The 22,633-nt window shown below is 34.8% G+C and overlaps 1 protein-coding gene across 5 annotated transcripts in view; it reads left to right on the forward strand.

Moving 5' to 3' along the window:
* The window catches only part of C2CD5 (C2 calcium dependent domain containing 5), an 88,486-nt gene that overhangs the window by 49,997 nt on the left and 15,856 nt on the right, over window positions 1–22,633 (forward strand). For all 5 annotated transcript variants that reach the window (XM_081127519.1, XM_081127517.1, XM_081127518.1 and 2 more), the window contains 11 exons: window positions 909–1,023; window positions 3,568–3,663; window positions 6,821–7,012; window positions 10,707–10,893; window positions 13,006–13,170; window positions 16,519–16,659; window positions 18,593–18,656; window positions 19,282–19,343; window positions 19,556–19,654; window positions 20,153–20,242; window positions 20,718–20,805. In XM_081127519.1, coding sequence (XP_080983645.1) covers window positions 909–1,023; window positions 3,568–3,663; window positions 6,821–7,012; window positions 10,707–10,893; window positions 13,006–13,170; window positions 16,519–16,659; window positions 18,593–18,656; window positions 19,282–19,343; window positions 19,556–19,654; window positions 20,153–20,242; window positions 20,718–20,805 — 1,299 coding nt within the window. The remainder of the gene's footprint in view (window positions 1–908; window positions 1,024–3,567; window positions 3,664–6,820; window positions 7,013–10,706; window positions 10,894–13,005; window positions 13,171–16,518; window positions 16,660–18,592; window positions 18,657–19,281; window positions 19,344–19,555; window positions 19,655–20,152; window positions 20,243–20,717; window positions 20,806–22,633) is intronic.

The following is a 22,633-nucleotide window of genomic DNA, read 5'->3' on the forward strand; positions in this document are numbered from 1 at the left end:
TGGCCACACAAAAAAACAAATTAGGATATGCTGATTATAGACTGTTTCTGCTTTTAACATCTTTGTACATAAAAAGTTACTGTAATTTGCAGCTGCTGTTCACCAGTAGTTTGCAGCTAAATGCAAGTGATTAGGAAGTATGTGCGACAGATGCCCCATTTATAATGCTCCATTACAAAGCAGTATGGGATTCCTCTATGGTAATAAAATACAATTCTGTGATTCTAGGGCATTTTCTTAATCACAGAGCCATATGTGGAATTATAGTGTTCTATTTGAAATTTGTCCCTATATACATTGACCAAATTATTTATATTAATCTTTTAACTGTATTTTTTTAAATTTTGAATTGGCTAGTCCCTTTATATTTTGTCAGTTTGCTTTAGGACCCACATCTCTTTAGAATGGTAGCTACAGATGGCTTTCTCTTTTTTTAACATCAACTAATCTTTGCCTTGAAAAGAATCCAAAATATAGTGGGTTATAAAAAATAGGCACCAGGAAATGCAATCTGAATTTATGGATATGACTCATAATGTGTTCTCTCAATGAGGTGATATATAGGATATCCTCTCCGTTTAAAATTAGAATCTGGAAAGTCTGGGTCTACATTTTAAGTTGTACCTGATAAAATACATCCCTATAGGTGTCCCTTAAAAGTAATAAAACAAATAGAACTGGGTAGTTTATTTTCTAGCAATCAAGTTTAAAATGTTAAACTTTTTGAGAAGTAGCATTACATTAAAGTATTAAGCTTTTGAGAAGAAGTATTTTAAAGATAGGATGTTTTAAAATCTGTTGTAGAACAGTACTTTTTTGCCTTACAGAGTATGTTTATTTTAAACATTTCTTGTTCATATAGACAGTGTACTATTGAGTAGTAAACTGATTTAAAATTTATTTTTCAGATGAACCAGAAACTCGAGATGCATGGTGGGCAGAAATCAGACAAGAAATAAAATCACATGCTAAAGCATTAGGCTGTCATGCCGTAGTGGGCTACAGTGAATCAACTAGCATCTGGTAAATGATCATAACAACTTGCTTTTCTAGATGCTGTAACTTACAGATTGTCATCTGAAAAGGGAAAAGCTTTATGCAAATATAGAGAGAATAGCGGGGTGATCCAGAGCATGGGCTTTAGGGTACCTCAGACTGAGGTTCATGTGCCATTTTTGCCATCGAATTGCTGTGAAACTTTGAGAAAGTTACTCCACTCCTCTGAGCCTCAACTTTCACATTGAATGAGAATATAATACTGACTCATAGCACATGTTAACTCTAGGCTGATTTTATTCCCGTTTGTGACTCGGCTGACTTCTTCCTCGGTGATCTTTGGAACCCTTGATCTATTGTAAATGAACCGCCTTGTGTCTTTAAAGCCCATCTCCAAACTCTTCCTGCTGTCTTTTACTAACTGTTACTTATCTTTCTCCTGCTAACAAATCATCCTAATGCTGCCAAGTAATGAAGGGACTTCCATATTCTTAGTTCTCAAAACCCTTTTTGCCTGTCTTACGTTTTGAACAGCCTCTTTAAAGCCCATGCCACTCCACAGTTCAGGACTTCCTCCCTCTCGATCATTCTGCCCGTCTTCATTCCTTCTCTGCTGTCTCCTCCAGTTAAATGTGATTGTCTCCCTTCTGTCACCCTCGCATTGCACTTTCTAACGTCCTCTATCCCCATTTGACTCTAAACCATACATGGACCTCATTACCTCTCAAAACTGTTGCCTCTTAAAAATGTGAAACTGTAAGAGTTCATTCTTGGATCACAGTATTTTTCCACCCACACCCTTTGCTCATGTACACCTCGTTTGTTTGGGTCTTTATCGTAACCAAGAGTTTTCCTAGTTCCTTACTCAGGTTTCGACTTTACTTGCTGTCTGCCATTCTTGAACCCTCTTACCAGCTCCTTCAGAAGTTTGTGATCTCATCTAGAAACTGGTTGACCCTCTGCTATCTTATTTTCCATCTGCCATTCTTAGGTAATTCTTACTGGAGTTGTGACACGGATAATTCTCTTGAACTTATGGCGGTCATTCTTGTTAGAGAAAAAAGTTTAGGCTGTAGTAAGTGTGGACGTTACAGAGCCACACCCGTCGCATCTTTTCCTTTGCAGCATGTGTTATCATGCGCTTAAACTGTCCTGTTCCCATAGTAGTAGTTCTATTCTTGTTAAGCTAACTTTTTTATGCTTCTCCTGCCTTACTCCCCGGTATATAGTCCTGCCTCACTTATGGACTTAGTGTCACACTCTCAAGGCCTAGGGATGTGGTTTGAAAAGCCATAGTTCTCGTTTTGAGGTTCACATTCTGCAGGAGAATTATGAGGAGTGTATGTTTTACGATAGAGAAATCCCAGGATGCTTTGGGATCCCAGAGGGTTGGAGGTTAGAGGTAAGATTGGACGAAAGTGTTAATGAAGTAACTGAAGCTTACACTGGATCTCAGGGAATGCATATTAATTATATAAATGAAGAGAAGAGGCATAGGGACAGGGTTCAAGGCTGAAAGCATAGCATGTGGAGGTGTAGGTTCACTGTGGCTGGACACGGATCACAGATGCAAGATCTACAGACGTGAGTCCAATTAACTTATTTAGAAGTTTGAATTCATCTGACACAAACTCCTTTTTTTCTCTAGATCTCAGAAAGTCTTTGTATTAAATTCCATCTTTACTAATGTGTTCTAACCCATCCAACTTACTATTACTGGGTTAAACTCCCTGCAATGCACTCTACTCTTGTAGCATCTTGATTCAGTGCCTTCTAGTGACCCCATGTTGTTCCTTCTGACATCCTCAGTACCCGCTTAAACATTTTAAGCCTGGCTTCTCTCTACTCAAGTGACCATTTCTTTCCTATCTTCTTAGGCTTCTGGTCCATTTACACTTTGTTTCCAGCCTTTCATCGCTAGGCTGCTAATTTTCTGATTTGTTTTGTGATCTCTTTCAATAATTGTGTTGGTGGTTTACTTTTTTGGCTTTCAAATTGGGTAATATGTAGTAAAGACTTTCAAAGAATTCTTTTGAATATCAATTTTTAACATATATATAAAACAATGTAATTTAAGTTCCATTTAGTATATTTTGGATATTATTTGCTTCAGATACTGTTTTATTATTAAGTTTATATTAAGATATAGCAATATAGATATTTATATAGTTTGTTTTTAGAATAATTTAAATAAAATTTAATGTGCATTTTAGGAGGATTTTAATGAGTTATCGCCTGATTCAACAATATAGTTTGTTACTGCTTTTATTTTAAAATGTTTCAATCTTTATCAGCTTTACCATATTTTAAAGGACTCTATTGTCTTTAATATTGTGCTTTACCTTTTATAATTTTTAAGTAACAAAGAATTCTTGCCCTCTCCATTTTAATAACATTACATTACTTCTGTTTTCTCTCCTAGGTTTAGGAGGTAATCCTGTGATATTAATATTTAGTAGAGTCTAACCTGAATTTAAATTGTCATCCTTGTAATCACTCTGATATTTAACATTTTCCAAACTTAGATTGCCTGAAAGTGTTAACTTGTTTTTTGTGTTTTTCCTTTTGTAGTGAAGAGGTCTGTATTTTATCTGCGTCTGGCACGGCAGCTGTACTGAATCCTAGATTTCTGCAGGATGGCACCGTGGAGAGCTGTTTGGAACAGAGGTTGTCCTGGCAGCCTGGCTTATTTCCCATAAGGGCAGAGAAGGGAGAAGTTGACTGTTTTTCCGTCAGAGCCGGGATAAGTCTCCTCTATGAGGGTGGTTTACAGTGGGACAGAGTAGAAATCAGGACCAGGCACTTGACTGCTTTTTACCTAATACACAGCGACAGAGAAGTCTTGGGATCTGCACTGTGTGACACATTATAATGTCTGGTATCTTGATAAGTGACTTGTATGGCTACCAGTTGCAGAATTTCAAGGAGACATTGTTTTTGTTTGTTACATTATAGATATAATTTCTTTGATTTGATTCTCCCCCCCTTTCTTTTGTCTTACCTCTAAAACAGAAAAAGGTCATGAAACAATTTTCATAAATAAACTTCTTCATTCCCAAAACCATCAAAACACTATATTATACCAAAATTATATATAAAAACTTCATGGAAAGTGAAGTATAACTTTAATATATGTAAAAGTGAAAGTGAAAGTATTAGGTAAAATGAGATTACTTTCTGGTTTATTTGATTATTGGTCCCTTTAATCTGTTAGGTTCCATAAATGTCAAAAATGCTATTCATAAACAGGTGAAATTATCAAATATATATGCAAGAAAACTGTTAGTGTGGTACCAGAGGCTACTTGGATAATATAACTTAATCAGTCCTTACCCCACAGTATGCATATTTGCTTTTCAATATTTTTTTTCAGTATTAATATACAGGATGGGGCAAAAGTAAGTTTACAGTTGTGAGTATGTGAAAAAGAGTTTATTCTTTTATTATCATTTATTAATTATTGTATTTTCCATGTGAACAACTGTAAACCTATTTTTGCCCCACCCTGTATTAGTATATATTAAGGAAGAAAGCAAAAAAAATCCTGTATGTGATCAGATTTAGTACAAATTTTCCAAGTATCTATATAACAAAGAATATTCTAAATCTGGTAGGCACACAGAATACTTTGATCAGTGTCTTTTTTTGTCAGTATTAAAATGGGCTTAGCATTAATAACCCACGGACACAGACATCAGTAAAGTGTGGGCCTGGGCTGGGGTAGGAGCTGGGTGGAGGGAGGTAAAGGTGGGAGGAATGGGAAACGTCTCTGATACTGTCAACAACAAAAAGTCGTCATAAGTAGGAAAGTGAAGGTGGGACATTTGAAGTATATTAAACAATTGCAATGTTTTATTGAGAAAACAGATTTTCCTGTGAGTTCTCCCAGTGCTGCAATATAGTTGTTACACATGTCAGTAGATTTCATTGAGTAGAGAGAAGCCTAATTTAACAAATGACCTTCCCCATGCTGGTAGGTTTTTTCAGTATTGTGGCTTGGATTGATACAGTGGATTCTCTTGTATGGTAGTCTAATGCAACAGATATTTTTATTTGTAAAAGAGATAAAAAATATTACTGCTTACTAGAGAAAATTTGAAAAATATAGGAGAGTAGAAGGAAGAATTTCCTATGATCTCAGTATTTAGAGTCTCTTTTGTACATTTTATATTTCAGATGCTTTCATAATTTTTTAAATTTTATTGTTGGAAGTATTACATATGGCCCCCATTCCCTCCCCTCCTCACTTTCCCCCCCCTCCTCACTTTCCCCCCTCCACCCAGTCCCCTCCCCACCCCAGGCCTTCCCCACACTATTGCCTGTGTTCTTGGACTATGTATATATGTTCTTTGGTTAACTCTTCCCATCTCCTCCACCCCTTTCCCCTTTGAGACCTGTCATTCTGTTCCATGCTTCCATGCCTCTGGACCTGTTTTGTTAAATTTTAATACTTTATTTTTTTGTGGCTTTATAATGTTGCACAATTTATGTCCATATTTTTATGAGGTGTTTAATCAAAAATTGCCCTAGTTTATACCCCCCAGTTAGTTTGGAATCAAACTAATTGGCATTAAAATTTAGGTCTGCTACTTAGTACCTAGTGTGACCTAGCAAGTTACTTAGTATCTCAGTTTGGTTTCAGGCCAAGTAGAACTAGTTTCTGTTGTCTGGTGGGCATTATTTTAGGGGGTAGGGCAGCCTGTGTGTTTGCCTATTGTGTTCTTACTTAGTCTTTGAAAACATAAAAAGAACCTTTCTAGGCAGATATTGTTATTCCCATTTTATAGAGGAGGCTCTAAGAGGTTAAATAACTTGTTCAGGGTGACACAGCTTTACTCAGGTGTGTCTGAATTCCCTGTTACTTCTGATATACCAGAATGCTGCATCCATAATGCTATATCAGTAATAAATGAATATATACCAGAATGCTATATCAGTAATAAAAGAATAATATCTGGGAGTAATTTAATTTGATTTAGAAATTCAGTGAATTATTGAAAATTCAGTGAAATAATGTATACAAAGGCTCTGCAGAAAGCCTGACTCCTTGTAGATATAGTATTAGTTTCCTTTCCTTTTAAAAATGTGTCTACTTGCCAAATTTCAGCTTCTAAAAGGTTGCTTTAGAATATGGAGAATTGAGAACTCACACCTTCCAGAGCCCTAGAAGATAGGGCTTGGCAAAAGCCTGAGGTTCTCCATGGAGCCTTCTCTGTTTCCATTTCCATTTTTCTGATTTCCTTAGACTTAATGAGTAAAAAAGTACTTAATCATTCTAAAACGAACTCATAAACAGCATATTACAACAAACATTTTACAGTGAATGGGAAGGTTATGGGTAGTTCATTTGCAGTTTATGCATGATATATATGTTGTTTCTTAAATAGGCATTTTGGTTTTTAACCATGATTTTTTCATATAGTTAGGTTTTCTGGTTAAAAAAAATTTTTTATTAGAAATTCTTAAGTTATATTTGCATTATATCTGTCATACAGTAAGAAAATGTCACTCTCATTGTCTGTTTGATTTTATGTTGTATCCCAAAGAAAAAACTTTGAAATAATAATGGTTTTTGTTAGGTGGTAAGTCATCACACATATGATTGATAAAAAATGATTTCCTACTTGTATAAGCCTTTTCTCTCATCTTGTTCTCATTTCATGGTCATTTGTAATTATCAATCATAGCGGTACTCTTAAAACCTACTGTGGTAGAAATCATGGTGTAGTTTGTACACAAGTACTATGTATACAATATATGTTTTTGAAAAGGAGCACAGAATTTTCAAGAACGTCTTATTTTTCTTCTTAATATATTCATATAGGCTAGAAGAAAATTTGCCTGCAGGCTGTGGATTTTGCCATATACCATATGACGAACTGAATATGCCATTTCCAGCTCATCTCACATATTGCTATAACTGCAGGAAACAAAAAGTTCCTGATGTTCTCTTTACAACTATAGACCTCCCAACAGATGCAACAGTTATTGGAAAAGGTTGTCTTATTCAAGCAAGGTATGTTTGTGAAAACAATATTTGGGGTCCCTGAAAGAGTAGGGGATATGGAGCCAAACAGACCTAATTTCAAGTTTCTACTCTGTTTCCTACCTGGAGTCCTGGATAGGCTGGGCAGTTCTATCTGAACCTTGTATTTTATCATTTGGAAAATTGGGACTAAAAATACTCTCATTATAAAACTTAAGTAAGTTTATACAGGGTGTCCCAAAATATCACAAAAAATGTATACACACTTTAACAGCTCAATTTTTAAAATAAAATGTATTTTAATAAACACTACCTTTGTAGTTATTCAGAGTGTGTAGAAACATTTTTGGGGGACACCCTATATTAGTTTAAAACATTTAAATTCTGTATTTATTTTTATTATGCGGATTATTCTTTAACCTCTTGAAAGCTAGGGATGTGACTACGCGTTAATGACATTAAAATGTCACACATTCTGGAAACGGACATTTTTCTTTTAAAGAGCAGTGCTATGTAGTGTTTCTCTTATGACTTCACTTAGCTGTTAAGAGCTCCTTTTAAACTGTATAGGAGTAGGACATGCCATGGCATCCCTGTGGTAGGAACACAGGAAACAGCTCTGACTGTCACTAGCACCTGCCAGGTTACCAAGTCCACTGAGCATATCTGACCTCACTGTACTTGATGACTCAGCAGTCACACAGTTGGTCATTTTCTCCTTTTTGAAACTTCTTTGACTTCAGGATGCCACACCTTCTGCCTTTTCCCACCTGTATGAACAGCTTCTAGTCTCCTTGTTGATTCCTCTTCGTTTCTTGATCCTTGAAAGCCAAGGGTCTGGACCCTCTTCTCAGAACTCTCCATAGGTGAACTCATATGCTGTCTGTGTCTGACTCCCAGGTCTGGAACTTCAGTTCAGAGCTTCCTTCTGAGCTTCAGACCCGTATGCTTACCTGCGACTTCACATCCCATTTTGATGTGTCGTAGATGTCTCACGCTTATTCCAAACTGAACTGCTGATTTTCTCCACTTCTTTCACGTTAGCCTCCTCTACTTTAATAAATTATGCCTTGCTGTATCCAGTTCTTCATGCCAAATATGGTATTCTTGCACAGTGCCCTTTTTCTTAACCTCCCCACATGTTATTACAAAGTCATACTGCGTTTTCTCCTAATTATATTTTTATTCCATTTACTTTTGTTTTATTCTCTCCTGCATTTTAGGCCTTTCATTTTGGGTTTTTCTTTGGCCTGAGGCATATCCTTTAGTATTTCTTGGGTGGGTCTGCTGGTGGTGAATTATCTTATTTTTGCTTGTCTGAATGTGTTTATTTTATCTTTAAAAGGTATTTTTGGGTGGCAGTTATTTTATTTCAGCACACTAAAGATACCCTTCCACTGCCTTTTCACTTTCATTGCTACTGTTGAGAAATAATCTATTAGACTAATTGTTTCTTTGAAGGAATTGTATGTTTTTTCATCAGTCTGTGCTTGAGCTATGGTATTTGTTTTTGGTTTTCTGCAGTTTCCCTGAGAAGTGTTAGGTATGGAGTTATCTTTCTTTCAATTGTTATACATTGGGCTTCTTGAATATGTAGAATAGTGTCTTTCATGTGTTTTAGAAAGTTTTTAGATATTAATTCTCCTGTGTTTCCATCTCTTCTCTCTTCTTGATACTCCAGTTAAAATATATTAGACTTTCTATTGCCTCCTCTATGTCTGTTACTTTCTCTTCTGTATTTTCTGTCTTTTTGTTTTTCTCTGCTATATTTTAGATACTTTCTGTTCTGTCTTTCAACTATTTCTCTCTTTAGCTATCTCTAATATGCTAATAAGCCTCATAATTTGAGTTTAAGTTTTTGGCAATTTATTTTTTATTCCTAGAAGTCTCAGTTCATTCTTTTTCAAATCTGATAGCACATGTTATAGTCTGACTGATTCTATAATTAACAATTTTAATATCTGAAATCTTTTTGTTTTGTATTGTTTCTGCTAGTTATTGTTCATCATGTTTTGTTTCCTTTGATTGTGATAGGCTCACAGGAAGTTACAAAATGGAACAAAAAGTGCTATGTACGCTTCAGTCACCTTTCCTCATTGGTGACATCTTATACAGCTATTGTAGAGTATCAGCTAGGAAATTGACATTGGTATAATCCTGTTAACTATATTGCAGACCTTATTTAGTTTTTACAGCCATCACCATAGTCAAGACAGAACTGTTCCAGCCCACAAAGTAACTTTTTTGTGCTGCTTCATTATGTTTATGCCCCACTTAGCCCCTTGCCATGGTCCTATGATGCTTTTCAGAAGAATATATATATATTCTTAGCCCCTTGCCATGGTCCTATGATGCTTTTCAGAAGAATATATATACACACACACACACACACACACACACACACACACACACACACACAAACATTTTTTTTGTTTTAGGTAGGAGGAGGTTGGTCTCCATCAGTGGGTCTCAGAGTGTGGTCCCAGACCAATAAATAGCATCACCATCCTAGGGGGAACTTACAGAAATATAAATTCTCAGACCCCACTCCAGATTTATTGAATCAGAAACTCTGGGAATGGGGCCCAGTAATAGTTTCTTAACTAGCCCTTTAGGTGGTTCTGATGTAAAGTTTGAGAACTACTAGAATAAATAGACTGGCTTACCAGTTTTGGAGCTCTTTCCTTTATCTTCACTGCTACCTTTTTAGTTCAAACTCTTATTGTCTCTCACTTAAATGGTTTCTTATCTACTATCCCTACACCAATTCTGTCATCTTACTTCATTCTCTGTGTAGCAATATAAATAATGTCCTGATATAGAAATGGGTTCATGTTAATACTTAAAATCTATTTGGGGTGTCCCATTGCTGGCAGAATAAAATCAAACTCTTTACCATGACCCCTAAGCCCCTAATATGATCATGTCCCTTCTTACCTGTGGCCTCATCTGTACTACTCTCACCCTTGCTCACTTCACTTTAGCTACAGCAGTCACCTTTTGGATCTTTTAATATTCCAGCTCCATTCTATAATTGTCTTTCTCCAACTCTCAGTTTTTATCGTGTCTTTAAGATCCCAACTCAGGGGGTCACCTCTCCTGTGAGGCCTTCTCTCTAGTTATTCCCACTCATTTCACCTGGTTTATTTTCTTGAGATACCTGATTCTTAAACATAATCTGAGGTTGCTTTGCTTTTGTCATCTCCCCCCCAGCCCCAATGGTCTATAATCATGAGAACAGGGGCTTTGTTAATACAACCATGAGAAACAGGACTTTGTATTTTTTTCATTGGTTAGTGCTCACTACCTAGAAGTGCCTGGCACATGGTAGATATTCAAGTTTTGTATTTTTATAAAATATGTTTTTATAAGTTTATATTCTTTTAATGAGTAAATTAACATTTTCCTCTGCTGTCCAGTCATCATACAGTCACATGGAGTTATGAAACCTAATTTTAAATTATATTTTCTAGTGATTTTGATCAGTATTTATTTCACTTCTAGAGATTTTGAGGTTTTTTTTCCTTTTTGTTTATTGACACAGATTTTCAGCAAAAACATATACAGTGAAAAAAATGGCAGAAAGATTATTGATATAACTTAATTAAGCTACTTGAAATGAGTAAATGTTTTTTCAAGCACTCTCTTAGAAAGTATTAAAAATTGGACATTTCTTAACATGCTACCAAGAATACTGTCCACTGACTAAATTATTTTTTAACAGGTTATGTCGCTTAAAAAAGAAAGCACAAGCAGAAGCAAATGCCACAGCGATCAGTAACCTGTTGCCATTTATGGAATATGAAGTGCATACTCAGCTAATGAATAAACTAAAACTCAAAGGAATGAATGCTTTATTTGGACTGAGAATTCAGATCACAGTGGGCGAAAATATGTTGATGGGCTTAGCAGTAAGTTCGTGTGTTTTGTTTTTCTTTTCGTGATGCCTGTAGTGGCAGTAGGTTCTGTTTTATGTGATTCAAAGGTTTTTAAAAAAAAGACTTATCTAAAGAAACTGGCATCAAAACTTTTAAGGGTTGAAGACATACGAAGTAATAAATCTGGTGATAGGCTTTCAAATATTTTATTTTTATATTTAATTATAAAATTATTATTTTAAAAATATAAAATATTGATTAATTTTTATGTTATCATTATATTTTTATATTCTGACCATAACCTCAATAGTCAGATTTCTAAAAATGATCATGTGCAGCCACCATTGTACTAGACTTGATTGTTTTTTACATTGCTAAAACAGGGTTTTTCCTTCTTGGAACTATTGAGATTTGGGGCTGGATAATGCTTTGTCGTAGTGGGTTGTCTCATTTATTGTTGGTTGTTTAGCAGCATCCCTGGCCTCTGCCCACTAGATGCTAATAACTTCCCTCCAGTGTTACAACAAAAAATGTGTCCAGATATTACCAGATGTCTTCAGGGGGCAAAATTACTCCTGGGGGTAAGAGGAACTAAACTAATTTTTACTTTTAATGAAGAAAGTAAAGCAATACCTGTGAGACACTACCTACTATTAAATTTCATTATAATTTTACATCTGTGGTCAGAGACAGTAGAATATACAATATGTGTTTCTTAAGTGCCCTTAAATTGTGAGGCAGTGTAAGGCTCTTTATCTCAGCTTCATGTTTACCTTTGCTTGTTAGGAAAAAAATTCTGACTGGAAGGTTGTCAATGAGCATGAGCTGCCTTTATAAATAGCCTGAGACCCAGAGAACTAGATGTGCCTGCAAAATGTATATCCATCAGATGGAATCTGAACAACAATACTTACGGAAATCCTCTCATATTCTAGATACTTTGCTAGCCAGCATTTTTATGTTACTGGTACTTTTTAATTGGGAATCCTCTGCCATCTTTCTGAGTCCTGCATAGAAATTTAACCTAAGAAATTGATGGAACTTGGATTCTTTTTTTCAGTATGCATTTATACATAAAATGCTAAGTTGTTTCTTGCTTCATCCATGTTTTTCTATTAAGAGCAAATATGGAAATTTCTGTATGTAGGGAATAATTGTATGATGATTAATTATGTAATCACAGTTTTTTAACAAAAGGAATTTGTAATGATTAATAAAAGTAATCTGATTTATATTCAAATATTTGATATTTAGATTAACTTGGGGAATAAAGTATTCATTATAATTCATTTGTCTAAAACCTCACATACTTACTGAGGACTTAACATAAATGTATAAATTGGGCTAAATATAAAACTAGTTACTGGTGGGTCTCTATAGGAACTAAGAGCTTGATTCATACTCAGAGGTTTAAGAAGCATTGTGCCAACTGTATCAACTTCTGATCGTTGAGCCCCAGGAAACTATTGTGTAGTCCTGGTATAATCCTTCAATATCTACCTCAAACACTGCCTTTTCTGATTCTTACTAATCTTTTCTTTCTTCATCATTAGTGACACTAATTATAGCTGTTTGAGATTTTGATCTTTGTGCGTGTCTCTAGCTTGTGCACTCAAGGTCCTAAGAGGAGTTTCCATGATAGTTAATGTCTGATGAGTGCTGCTGGGTGTCTGTTACTGTGTTATGCCAGAAGAAATGTAATATTATTTTTACTTTACAAGAGGAGAAAATGTATGTTATGATAGGTTGAAACTTGTCCAAAGTGATACGGTTACATGTACTGAACCTGGGTTTCAAACCCAGGACTGCCTAGTTCTAGGGTCTGTGTTCTTAACTATTCTGGGCTGTTGCCTCATTAGCCATTGCAGTTAGAAAGTGTGAGAGGTGGTACACTAAGGCTTCACTTGGCACATAGGGTATTTTGAGGTTGAGCTTCAGAAACTAGGTCATGGGTGCAGTCATGGACACTAACGAACAAACCAGGAGAAAGAGCTCCTGAGAATCAATGCCATCTACTGCCCAGACTTCATCATAGAGTATCATACTCTTTTGAGGATGGACTTTTATAAAATTGACAATTGATTAATTTAAAAATGATAACTCAGTATTATCATTTGTTAATTATTTCCCCATTATTTTTACAAGTCGGCCACGGGTGTATATTTAGCAGCATTACCAATGCCTGGTGGAATTCAGATTGCTGGGAAGACTCCTAATGATGGCTCCTATGAACAGCATATATCTCATATGCAAAAGAAGATAAATGACACAATTGCTAAGAATAAAGAGTTATATGAAATCAGTCCTCCAGTAAGTAAACTAAATCTTCATTGTGAATACATAAGTTATTGTTTAGGTGTTAGTATAGTTTTGGGTTATCATACTTTGGACATGAAAGATTTTTTTCCACCATTTAGATATGCTCCCCTCATTACTCAGTCTTCTGCCTCCCTTTGTGTCTATGCTCAAATACCTTCTTTTTAGGGAGACTTTCTCTGACCTCCCTACTTAAGAATTGTAACTCTCTCATTCATTTTTGGTACTTCTATCCCCCTTTTTGTCTGTTGTTTATTAATGCCCAGTAGAATGAAGCTCCATGAGACTGTATCCCTAATGCCTATAATAGTTGCTTCTCGTATTTTTGATAAATACTTATTGAATGACTAAATAAATGACTTAAAATGTTCTTTTTTAATAAAAAACATTGCTTATCTTGGTAAAAATGTGAAAGAATAGAGTTTTTTTCAATTTGGGCATTTTTCTTACAATTTTCCTACCAGTCATTTCCATAGTCAGTCTTCTCACCAGCTTTGCAGTCAGTATCACAATGCCTCCTACTCTACAGATGTCTTCTAGCTTTACGTTGAATTGAAAGAAAGATATGTTGGAGGTAGAGTGAAACTATTTGTTTTTATGAGTCTCTGATAATGAAATACTTCTGTAAAAAGTATTTGGATAACATTGTTGTTTTTTTATTATTTCATTTATGCTATTGAATTTTGGTTAGTCTTCTGGTGTAGTGCACCAGCTTTAAACTTATAGCTTTCTAGCAAAGGTATTAAGCTGGGAAGAATTTTAAAGATATGACTAGAGCATTACCTATGATGCTTGCTTTATATTTCTATTGAGCAGTGTTAAATTCATTGAAAATGTGAATGTGTTAATATATTTACTCATATAGCCTTTGTAAAAGCTTTCAACGCTTGATTGACTGCTTGTTCACTCTAATTATTTTTCTTTTATAATTATATTTTGATTTAAAAAAAATATATTTTTATTGATTTCAGAGAGAGGAAAGGAGAGGGGGAGAGAGAGAGAGATAGAAACATCAATGATGAGAGAGTCATTGATCGGCTGCCTCCTACACGCCCGCAGCTAGGGATCGAGCCTGCAACCCAGGCATGTGCCCTGACCGGGAATTGAACCCCGATCGCCTGGATCCTAGGTCGACGCTCAACTGCTGAGCCATGCCCGGCCGGGCTATTTTGATATTTAAACATCTACTAATAGTGCTTATTCCTGTTGGGGAGAATGATTTGCAAAGCTATATGTTAGGATTCCATATATCAGTTCTAATGATATGAGCTGACTTTTGTATAACAGTGCTTATTAACTCCATACTTCTGTCCTGACCTGCCTCTTCCATTGTGTTTCTATTGTACCTGTATTTGCTTCTGTCATAGTGCCTGTTACATATTAGTGTACTTATAGTGTAGTGTAGTTTTTACGTCGTTTTTTACCATAAGTCCCTTGAAGACGGAGACATATTTAGAAAGTGTGAATTAAGTTACTTCATCTATTCAATAAATATTTATTGAGCTATTGTTTTAGTATCTTAGAAGAGGGAATAAATCTTTTGTGAATATAAAAATTTCAGCATGTATGGATTTCATATGTTGAATATGACTGTATTTCTACAAAAGGACTAATCGACTTTTGAGTATTCTACTACGGCTTTCCTTATTTCAGATACTGACTACATTATGGTTTTTTAGCATAACATCTCAATTTGTTTGGAAAAGTCAGTGTGCCAGGCCACTACTCATATTAAATTTTTGTGTTTTCAATTTTCTAAAACAGTGTATGCCCACCAAAAAAATGTGGATTAGTGTTCCTTATTTTAGGAAGATAGCCCAAGCTGAAGTGAATGCTGTTGTTTGATTTTCTTCTCAATACATTGAAAAATGTTTCTAGTGCAGAGGTGTAGTACCACTTAACTGGAGATAATTCAGTCAACCAAAGTTATCAACATGAGGTGCAAAACTTTTATTTGGAATAACAGCCCCTATGGTGAAACCTCATTATGAATCTTAGATATATTAAATTTCAGATAGTTATGTTTATTAGGTCCATGATACAATGAAGAGAGGCATAACTGAATTTTAAACTACTATAAAATTGTAAAAAGAGGGATGGTTTCTATTGGGAACAACATTGCACTCAGAGTCAAAAGAACTGGTGTAAACAAGCTCTTCACTTACTGGTTTGCAAACCCAGGCAAACTATTTTACTTTAAACTGTTGCTCTTTCTCATTTTGTATTCATTATAATAGGTGCCCTGTCAAACTTATATAGGGCAGGTTAATTTGGAGTGCGAACAAGATGAATGGATGTGAAAGTACGCTATAGATAGCTGTGTTATGAAACTGGTGGTGATAGTCTTATGTAAGGTTATGCGCTAGTGATGAACATTTAAAACTACATTTTTGAAAAGCTTTTTCTTATACCTTCTTTGTTTTTTCAAAAGGTCCGTTACACTAACTATAAGCTATGCCTTTTGCATTTGTACTTACATATCCAAATTCTTCCGATAATCCTTGTTGCCAACAGATATTTAGAACCTCTAGTTAGCTCTGATCTTTGGCTATGTAATAGGAAAAGATTGATGAACCCATATAGGATTATACCATACACTGACTTGAAAAAGAGCATTATTTTAACTACCAAAGTTTATTTAGCTTAATAAGTTGCAGAGCAAATACATGTGCAATATATATATTATCTATACATGCACACATACATTTATTGTATTCCTCATTTTACTATGGTGAGCTTTGAAAAATTACCACTGGATAAGAAAAGATATAGAAGAGTCGGATCATATTTGGGGACATAAATCTTTAACTCTTTGTGGACTATTAGGACTTTTAAATGCTGAGCAGTAAATACCTTCTGAGCTAGGACTGCCATTTCCCTAGTTGTTGTAGTTTCCTCTCTGTACAGTAGATGTCAGTAATTCCTCACTAGGTCTGTCACAGTTTACATATATGTGTGTGTATATACACACACACACACACACATATATGTTTTTAAACATATATATATATGTTTTTGAATTAGCATGTCAAGACTGCTATTATCAATAAAAGGACGTATCCATATATGCACGCTATAAAAGGTTAATTAGTCATAAAGGTTATAATTAAATATAGACTTTAAATATTTTTTATAGACTTTCCCCCATGGGTAGTTGTTTATTATAAAAATTTAAAACCAAACTGAAGTATGCAAATATCAAATCATTATATTGTGCAACTGAAACTAATATAACATATATGTCAATTATACCTCAATTAAAAAAAACACCTGCAGTTTACAAAAAAAAACACATTGAAAAGTATGGTCTTACATAATATAAAGCAATTATATTTCTTTTAGGAGATATCTGAAGAAATTATAGGATCACCCATCCCAGAACCTCGACAGCGCTCAAGACTTCTAAGATCTCAATCAGAAAGCTCTGATGAAGTTACAGAATTGGACCTTTCACATGGGAAAAAAGACGCGTTTGTTTTGGAGGTACTATTGCATTGGAGTAATTTCTTAAAGTTTTTAGAAGATGTGCATTTTTATAATCAAATCCTAAATTGATGTGATTCTTTTGTATCATTACAACTGTTATAAATATAAAAAATATATTATTATAAAAATTACAATAAACTTGAGAATATCAGAACTTAGTAATACATTTTTTGTTTGACACCAAAAGACTGATAACAGTGCAAGTGGTTCTAGAAAAATTAATGTATGGGTTGAAATAAAATTAAAATAATATTAAACTCTTGGAGCTATTTTTTGTAAACTTGAATGAATTTAAATCAGAAGTTAAAGTGCTATTCTTTCACTTACTATAATTCCCTGCTTTATATGTTATAGCATTTTACTATAATTATAACATTTTTAGATGTATTAATATAGGCACTGTGAATTCTGAATGTAGTGTTTTCTTACTGAATTCAAAGGATGTCATTGAACTTTCATTATAAAAGTACATTCAGAACTAGCTTTTCTGGAGAATAAATGTGGTACAAAAGGTTCAGGGAGCCTCCTCCCTCACAGATCTGCTCCCCTTGCCCTCCTCTCTGGAACTGTTAGCTTTGAAAGAGATAGATTCCTTTAATATTGAAGGAAAGGAAAATAAATGAGGATGCTCAGAAATGTTCTGTAAGGTGCCAGTTGAGAGAAAAAGTCAGATGCCTTGATCTCAGTGAAGCAGGAAACTGATGGTAGACTTGTATTGGAATGGGATTGGAGTTCGGAAGAGTCTAGAACAGTGCCTATGAATGGGAGCAGGATGTCAGCCGTGGGAGATGCACAAGGCTTAACTGAGGTAAGAGTGTTAATTTGTAGAAAACTCAAACTGTATGGATTTGTGCTTTTTCTCATATTTTTTTACAGCCTGAGAATGGAAAAATAATGGGAGTTGGTAAAGAATATGTCAGGTTAAGGAGGTAAAAGGATTCATGGTACTGTTTAGAGCAGTGCTGCTCTAAGTGAGCTGTGACTACCTGTAGCATCAGCCCTTTCTGGGAGCTTGTAAGACACAAATTCTGGGGCCCTTGCTTCAGACCTAGTAAATGAAATTTTAATGGTGGGGCTCAGGAATCTGTTTAACAAACTTGCCAGGTGATTCTTAGTATTACCTGACGTTTGATCACAAGCATCATTGATATTTCTGATCCTGGGATCCTGGTTAAGTAGTGAACAGAAGTGTTTCAAACGTGGGCAAAAGACGGGGGGTGAGGGGCAAGGTGCAGATTCAGGAAGAAAAAGGACAAGAAGACATTGTAATTGGAGAATGCTTGAGACCTGGGTGTGGAGTGGTTGCGGAGTAGGGACAAGGTGTGGCCATGGCTGTGGGCAGCTAAGGTAGAGCGGAAGCAAAGGGAGTCCCGGAGTCGCAGGGGTGATGTGAGTGAAAGCTTGGAGTGTGTGAATCTACCTAGACCCCTGATGAACAGATGAACGTCAGCATGGGTCCAATTGGATCGTTTCATTCTTTCTTATTCACAGTGGAATATTGTGATATCAGAAAAGTCAGATTTGGACTTATTTTTTTTAGACATGCCTTTAAATTTATCCCGACATAATTTTATTTTAAAGCAGTTGTGCATTTAGTCAAAAGATATTTTTTAATTACACTATATTTATTTAAACAAATAGAGATAATGATTGCTGAAGGTATGTTTTGAAACATGCCCTCATAAAGGATTGAGAAAAGGCTTGTTTTTTAAAAACTAAATATAAAATATTTCACTTAGAAGAATTTATAATTATTACTGTGGAGAAACATACAGATATTTGAAAATTTTTTTTTCAAGTTTTATATTTTAACTTAGAGAAAAATAGATCTATTTTTTGGCTTGTTTTCTATTTTTTAAAGAAAATTTTTTAATTAAAAATGATTATATATTTACTATTTATGTAATAGTTTTAATCTTTCTATTTTCAGATTGATGACACAGATGCTATGGAAGATGTACATTCCCTCCTTACTGATGTTCCTCCTCCTTCAGGTAAAAAGAAAAAAGTTACCTTTGAGATGAGACTTTTTTTTTTTTGCACAGCAGTATTTTAGTTCGTAATTATTATGGTACTAACTTTATTTTAAGGATTTTATCAATGTTACACCCTGTTATGTGCTTTGCTGCTTCAAGGGGGAAAAGAGTTTTAAAATATTTATGTTAGAACTTAAATGAACTGATTTTTAATCCTTTTATGATTATACATTTTTAAAAAACAGATAACTTATTAAGATGGTCTAAAGTTTTCTGAAGGTATGAAGTTTTAGAAAAAGAATGAATGGTTCTGTTTTTGTTTTGTTTTTTAAATATATCTTTGTTGATTTCAGAGAAAGGAAAGGAGATGGAGAGAGAAATAGAAATGTTGATGAGAGAGTCATTGATCGGCTGCCTCCTGCACTCCCCCGACTGGGGATCGAGCCCGTAACCTGGGCATGTGCCCTGACCGGGAATCGAACTGCGATCTCCTGGATCCTAGGTCAATCTTCAATTGCTGAGCCACACCCAGCTGGGCATAAATGGTTCTTATAGTTAGAACTTCATGTAATAATTGAAAAATGTTCTTTTTAACACAAAAATAACTATTACCATATGTTTTAACTGTAATTTATTTTGACAGGCTTTTATAGTTGCAATACAGAAATTATGCCTGGGATAAATAATTGGACATCTGAAATACAGGTGAACCTTTCATTTTTAATTTTAAGCAAATAAAACATAAGTGATTTTAGCAAGTTCCTTCTTAATATATGTTTTCTTTTTCACCTCCTTATTGCAATTAAAATGGTACCCTTTTTCATACCACATTCGTTGTTATTGTCCATGATATGGCAGTTTTATTAACTGTTACAGTTATTAATAAAATGACATGCTATCATATCTCCCATATATAGATGTTCACATCAGTAAGAGTAATCCGATTAAGCAGCCTTAACCTGACTAATCAAGCCCTCAATAAGAACTTTAATGATCTCTGTGAAAATTTGCTCAAGGTAGGAACCTTCTAACTAACTGTACTTTAGTTAAAACTCCTAAGAATCATGAAATTAAAAATGAAAAGGCATATATATTGTCTGGAAAACCTTACACAGTTGTGGGCTGAATTATTTTTTATCTACATATCAATCTTAATTCTGTCATCAGGTATAATGCTAAAGTTGTCCTCTCTATCTTAATATACCATACTAGAAAAGAAATATATTTTAAGTTATGTCATAGCTTTAAACTTCATAGAAATCTGTTGTACATGTGTAAATTCAAAATACCTTTTTCTTATTTTTTATTACATTGATAAATATGATTAAACCTTATTGTCTGCTGTAATATTAAAAAATGTATTCTTAATGTAAGGATAGACAAAACAAGTGGACTAGCTTTGTTTTAATCCTTTAAACTTTCCATTTGCTATAATATAATGTGCATTAAAATGTCAGTTTTTGTAAATTTTTAAATTAAAAGAAATGATATGACTAATATTTTCTATTGTATAGAGCCTGTATTTTAAACTACGGTCTATGATCCCCTGCTGCCTTTGCCATGTAAATTTTACAGTATCTCTGCCTGAGGATGAATTAATTCAGGTAATTAAGATTCAGTCTGCTATCAAAGAAGATTTCTAGCTTTTATCTGTTACAATATAAATATGCCATAATTAAATAAGTATAAGCTGTTTTACTTCAAAATATTTTGAAACATATTAGTATGAAGCAGACTGTGTATATTTCATTTTTGTGAACTCTAGTTATCTGAAGGTGGAATCACATTTGTGCTCCAGTATACACACAGTAGGATTTGTACTTATGTGTGATTTCTCCAGTCCCCATCCTTTAGACAAGGCTCTTGAGCTCTTTCTGGAATATCTATGGTTAAGTATACATGTTGGGCTTAGTCGCAGTCTGAATATCTGAGTTGATGTATAGTTCTAACTGAGAATGTTAACCAGGAAAGGCAGATTAGCCAATTCGTATAAGTTGTTCCATGGTACTGAATACTATGTGTCAGAAACTTATTTTGGCAATGATTATTTTGCTAATCTTACTGTTTCTGTGATTCTAGGTTACAGTCACAGCAGTTGCAATAACTTTTGACAAAAATCAGGCTTTACAGACCACAAAAACACATGCTGAAAAGTCATTGCAAAGAGGTAAATCTATGATGAATGGGACCATAGTTCATGTTTCTCTACATTATAGTTCAGTGATAAAATATAGAGGAGAGGTAGATTAAATATACGAATTGTTTCCCGAAGAGAATCTGCCACTTTTTGTTTATCTTTAATCAAGGTAATGGCGTGGGTAAGCATATGGCTGACTTGATACTTTTTACAAATGAATAGGTGGTTGACTGGTATGCACAGAGACACTGTTGTTTTATAGACTTAAATTTTATCATATTAATTCTGCAGCAATTTAAGTTTCCTATCCTAGTACCTCTAAGGAGGTCCTCAAAGCATTTGAAAAACTACTGTTGTAATAAGCATCACGTGTTTTTCTCAGGAAAGATCCCATAATATTCAACAGATTCTTGGAGTTGTTTACTCAGTAAAATTTAGAAAGTATCATTTTTTTTAGGTGTAAAGAGTGGGATTTTGATTTATTTTATTTATTTTACTTTTGACAGTATTATAGCTGTCTCCCATTTTCTCCCTTTTTGCCCCCCTCTACCCCCCCCCCACATCAGGCCTTCCCCATCTATTGTCTGTGTCCATGGGTTATATATATATGTATGTATGTTCTTCAGTTAATTTCTTCCTGTCCCCCCGCACCCCCCTGAGATCTGTTATTCTGTTCCATGCATCCATACCTCCAGATCTGTTTTGTTCGTCAGTTTATTTTACTCATTAGATTCCCCATATAAGTGAGATCATGTGATATTTGTCTTTCTCTGACTAGCTTATTTAGCTTAGCATAATAGTTCCCAGGTCCATCCATGCTGTCTCAAAGGGTAAGAGCTCCTGCTTTTTCATAGCTGCATAGTATTCCATTGTGTAAATGTACCACAGCTTTTTTATTCACTCATCTAATGACGGGTACTTGGGCTATTTCAGATCTTAGCTATTGTAAATAACACTGCTATGAATGTAGAGGTGCATGTATTCTTTCTAATTGGTGTTTCAGGATTCTTAGGATATAGTCCTAGAAGTGGGATCACTGGGTCAAAAGGCAGTTCCAATTTTAATTTTTTGAGGAAACTCCATACTGTTTCCACAGTGGTGCATCAGTCTGCATTCACACCATCAGTGTACTAAGGTTCCCTTTTCTCCACACCCTCACTAGCACTTGTTTATTCATTTATTGATGGTAGCCATTCTGGCAGGTGTGCGGTGATACCTTATTGTAGTTTTAATTTGCAGCTCTCTGATGATTAGTGATGTTGAGCATTTTTCATGTATCTATTGGCCACATGTATGTCCTCTTTGGAGAAGTGTCTCTTCATGTCCTTTGCCCATTTTTTAATTGGATTGTTTGCCCTCCTGGTGTTGAGTTGTATGAGTTCTTTGTATATTTTGGAAATTAACCGCATATCAGATGTATCATTGGTGAATATGTTTTCCCATAAAGTAGGTTCCCTTTTCATTTTCTTGATTTTTTTTTGCTGTGCAGAAGCTTTTTAGTTTGATGTAGCCCTATTTATTAATTTTTCCTTTGTTTTCCTTGCCCCAGGCAATTTATCAGTGAAAATACTGCTACATGAGATGTCTGAGACTTTTACTGCCTATGTTTTCTTCTAGGACTTTTATGCTTTCACGTCTTACATTTAAGTCTTTTATCCATTTTGAGTTTATTCTTGTGTATAGTGTAAGTTGGTGGTCTAGTTTCATTTTTTTCCACGTACCTGTCCAATTTTCCCAACACCATTTATTGAAGAGACTATCTGTACTCCACTGTATGCTCTTACCTCCTTTGTCAAATATTATTTGACCATATTGGTGTGGGTTGATTTCTGGGTTTTCTGTTCTGTTCTGTTGGTCT

The sequence above is a fragment of the Miniopterus schreibersii genome (assembly GCF_964146895.1).
Source record: "Miniopterus schreibersii genome assembly, chromosome: 2".
NCBI lineage: Eukaryota > Metazoa > Chordata > Mammalia > Chiroptera > Miniopteridae > Miniopterus > Miniopterus schreibersii.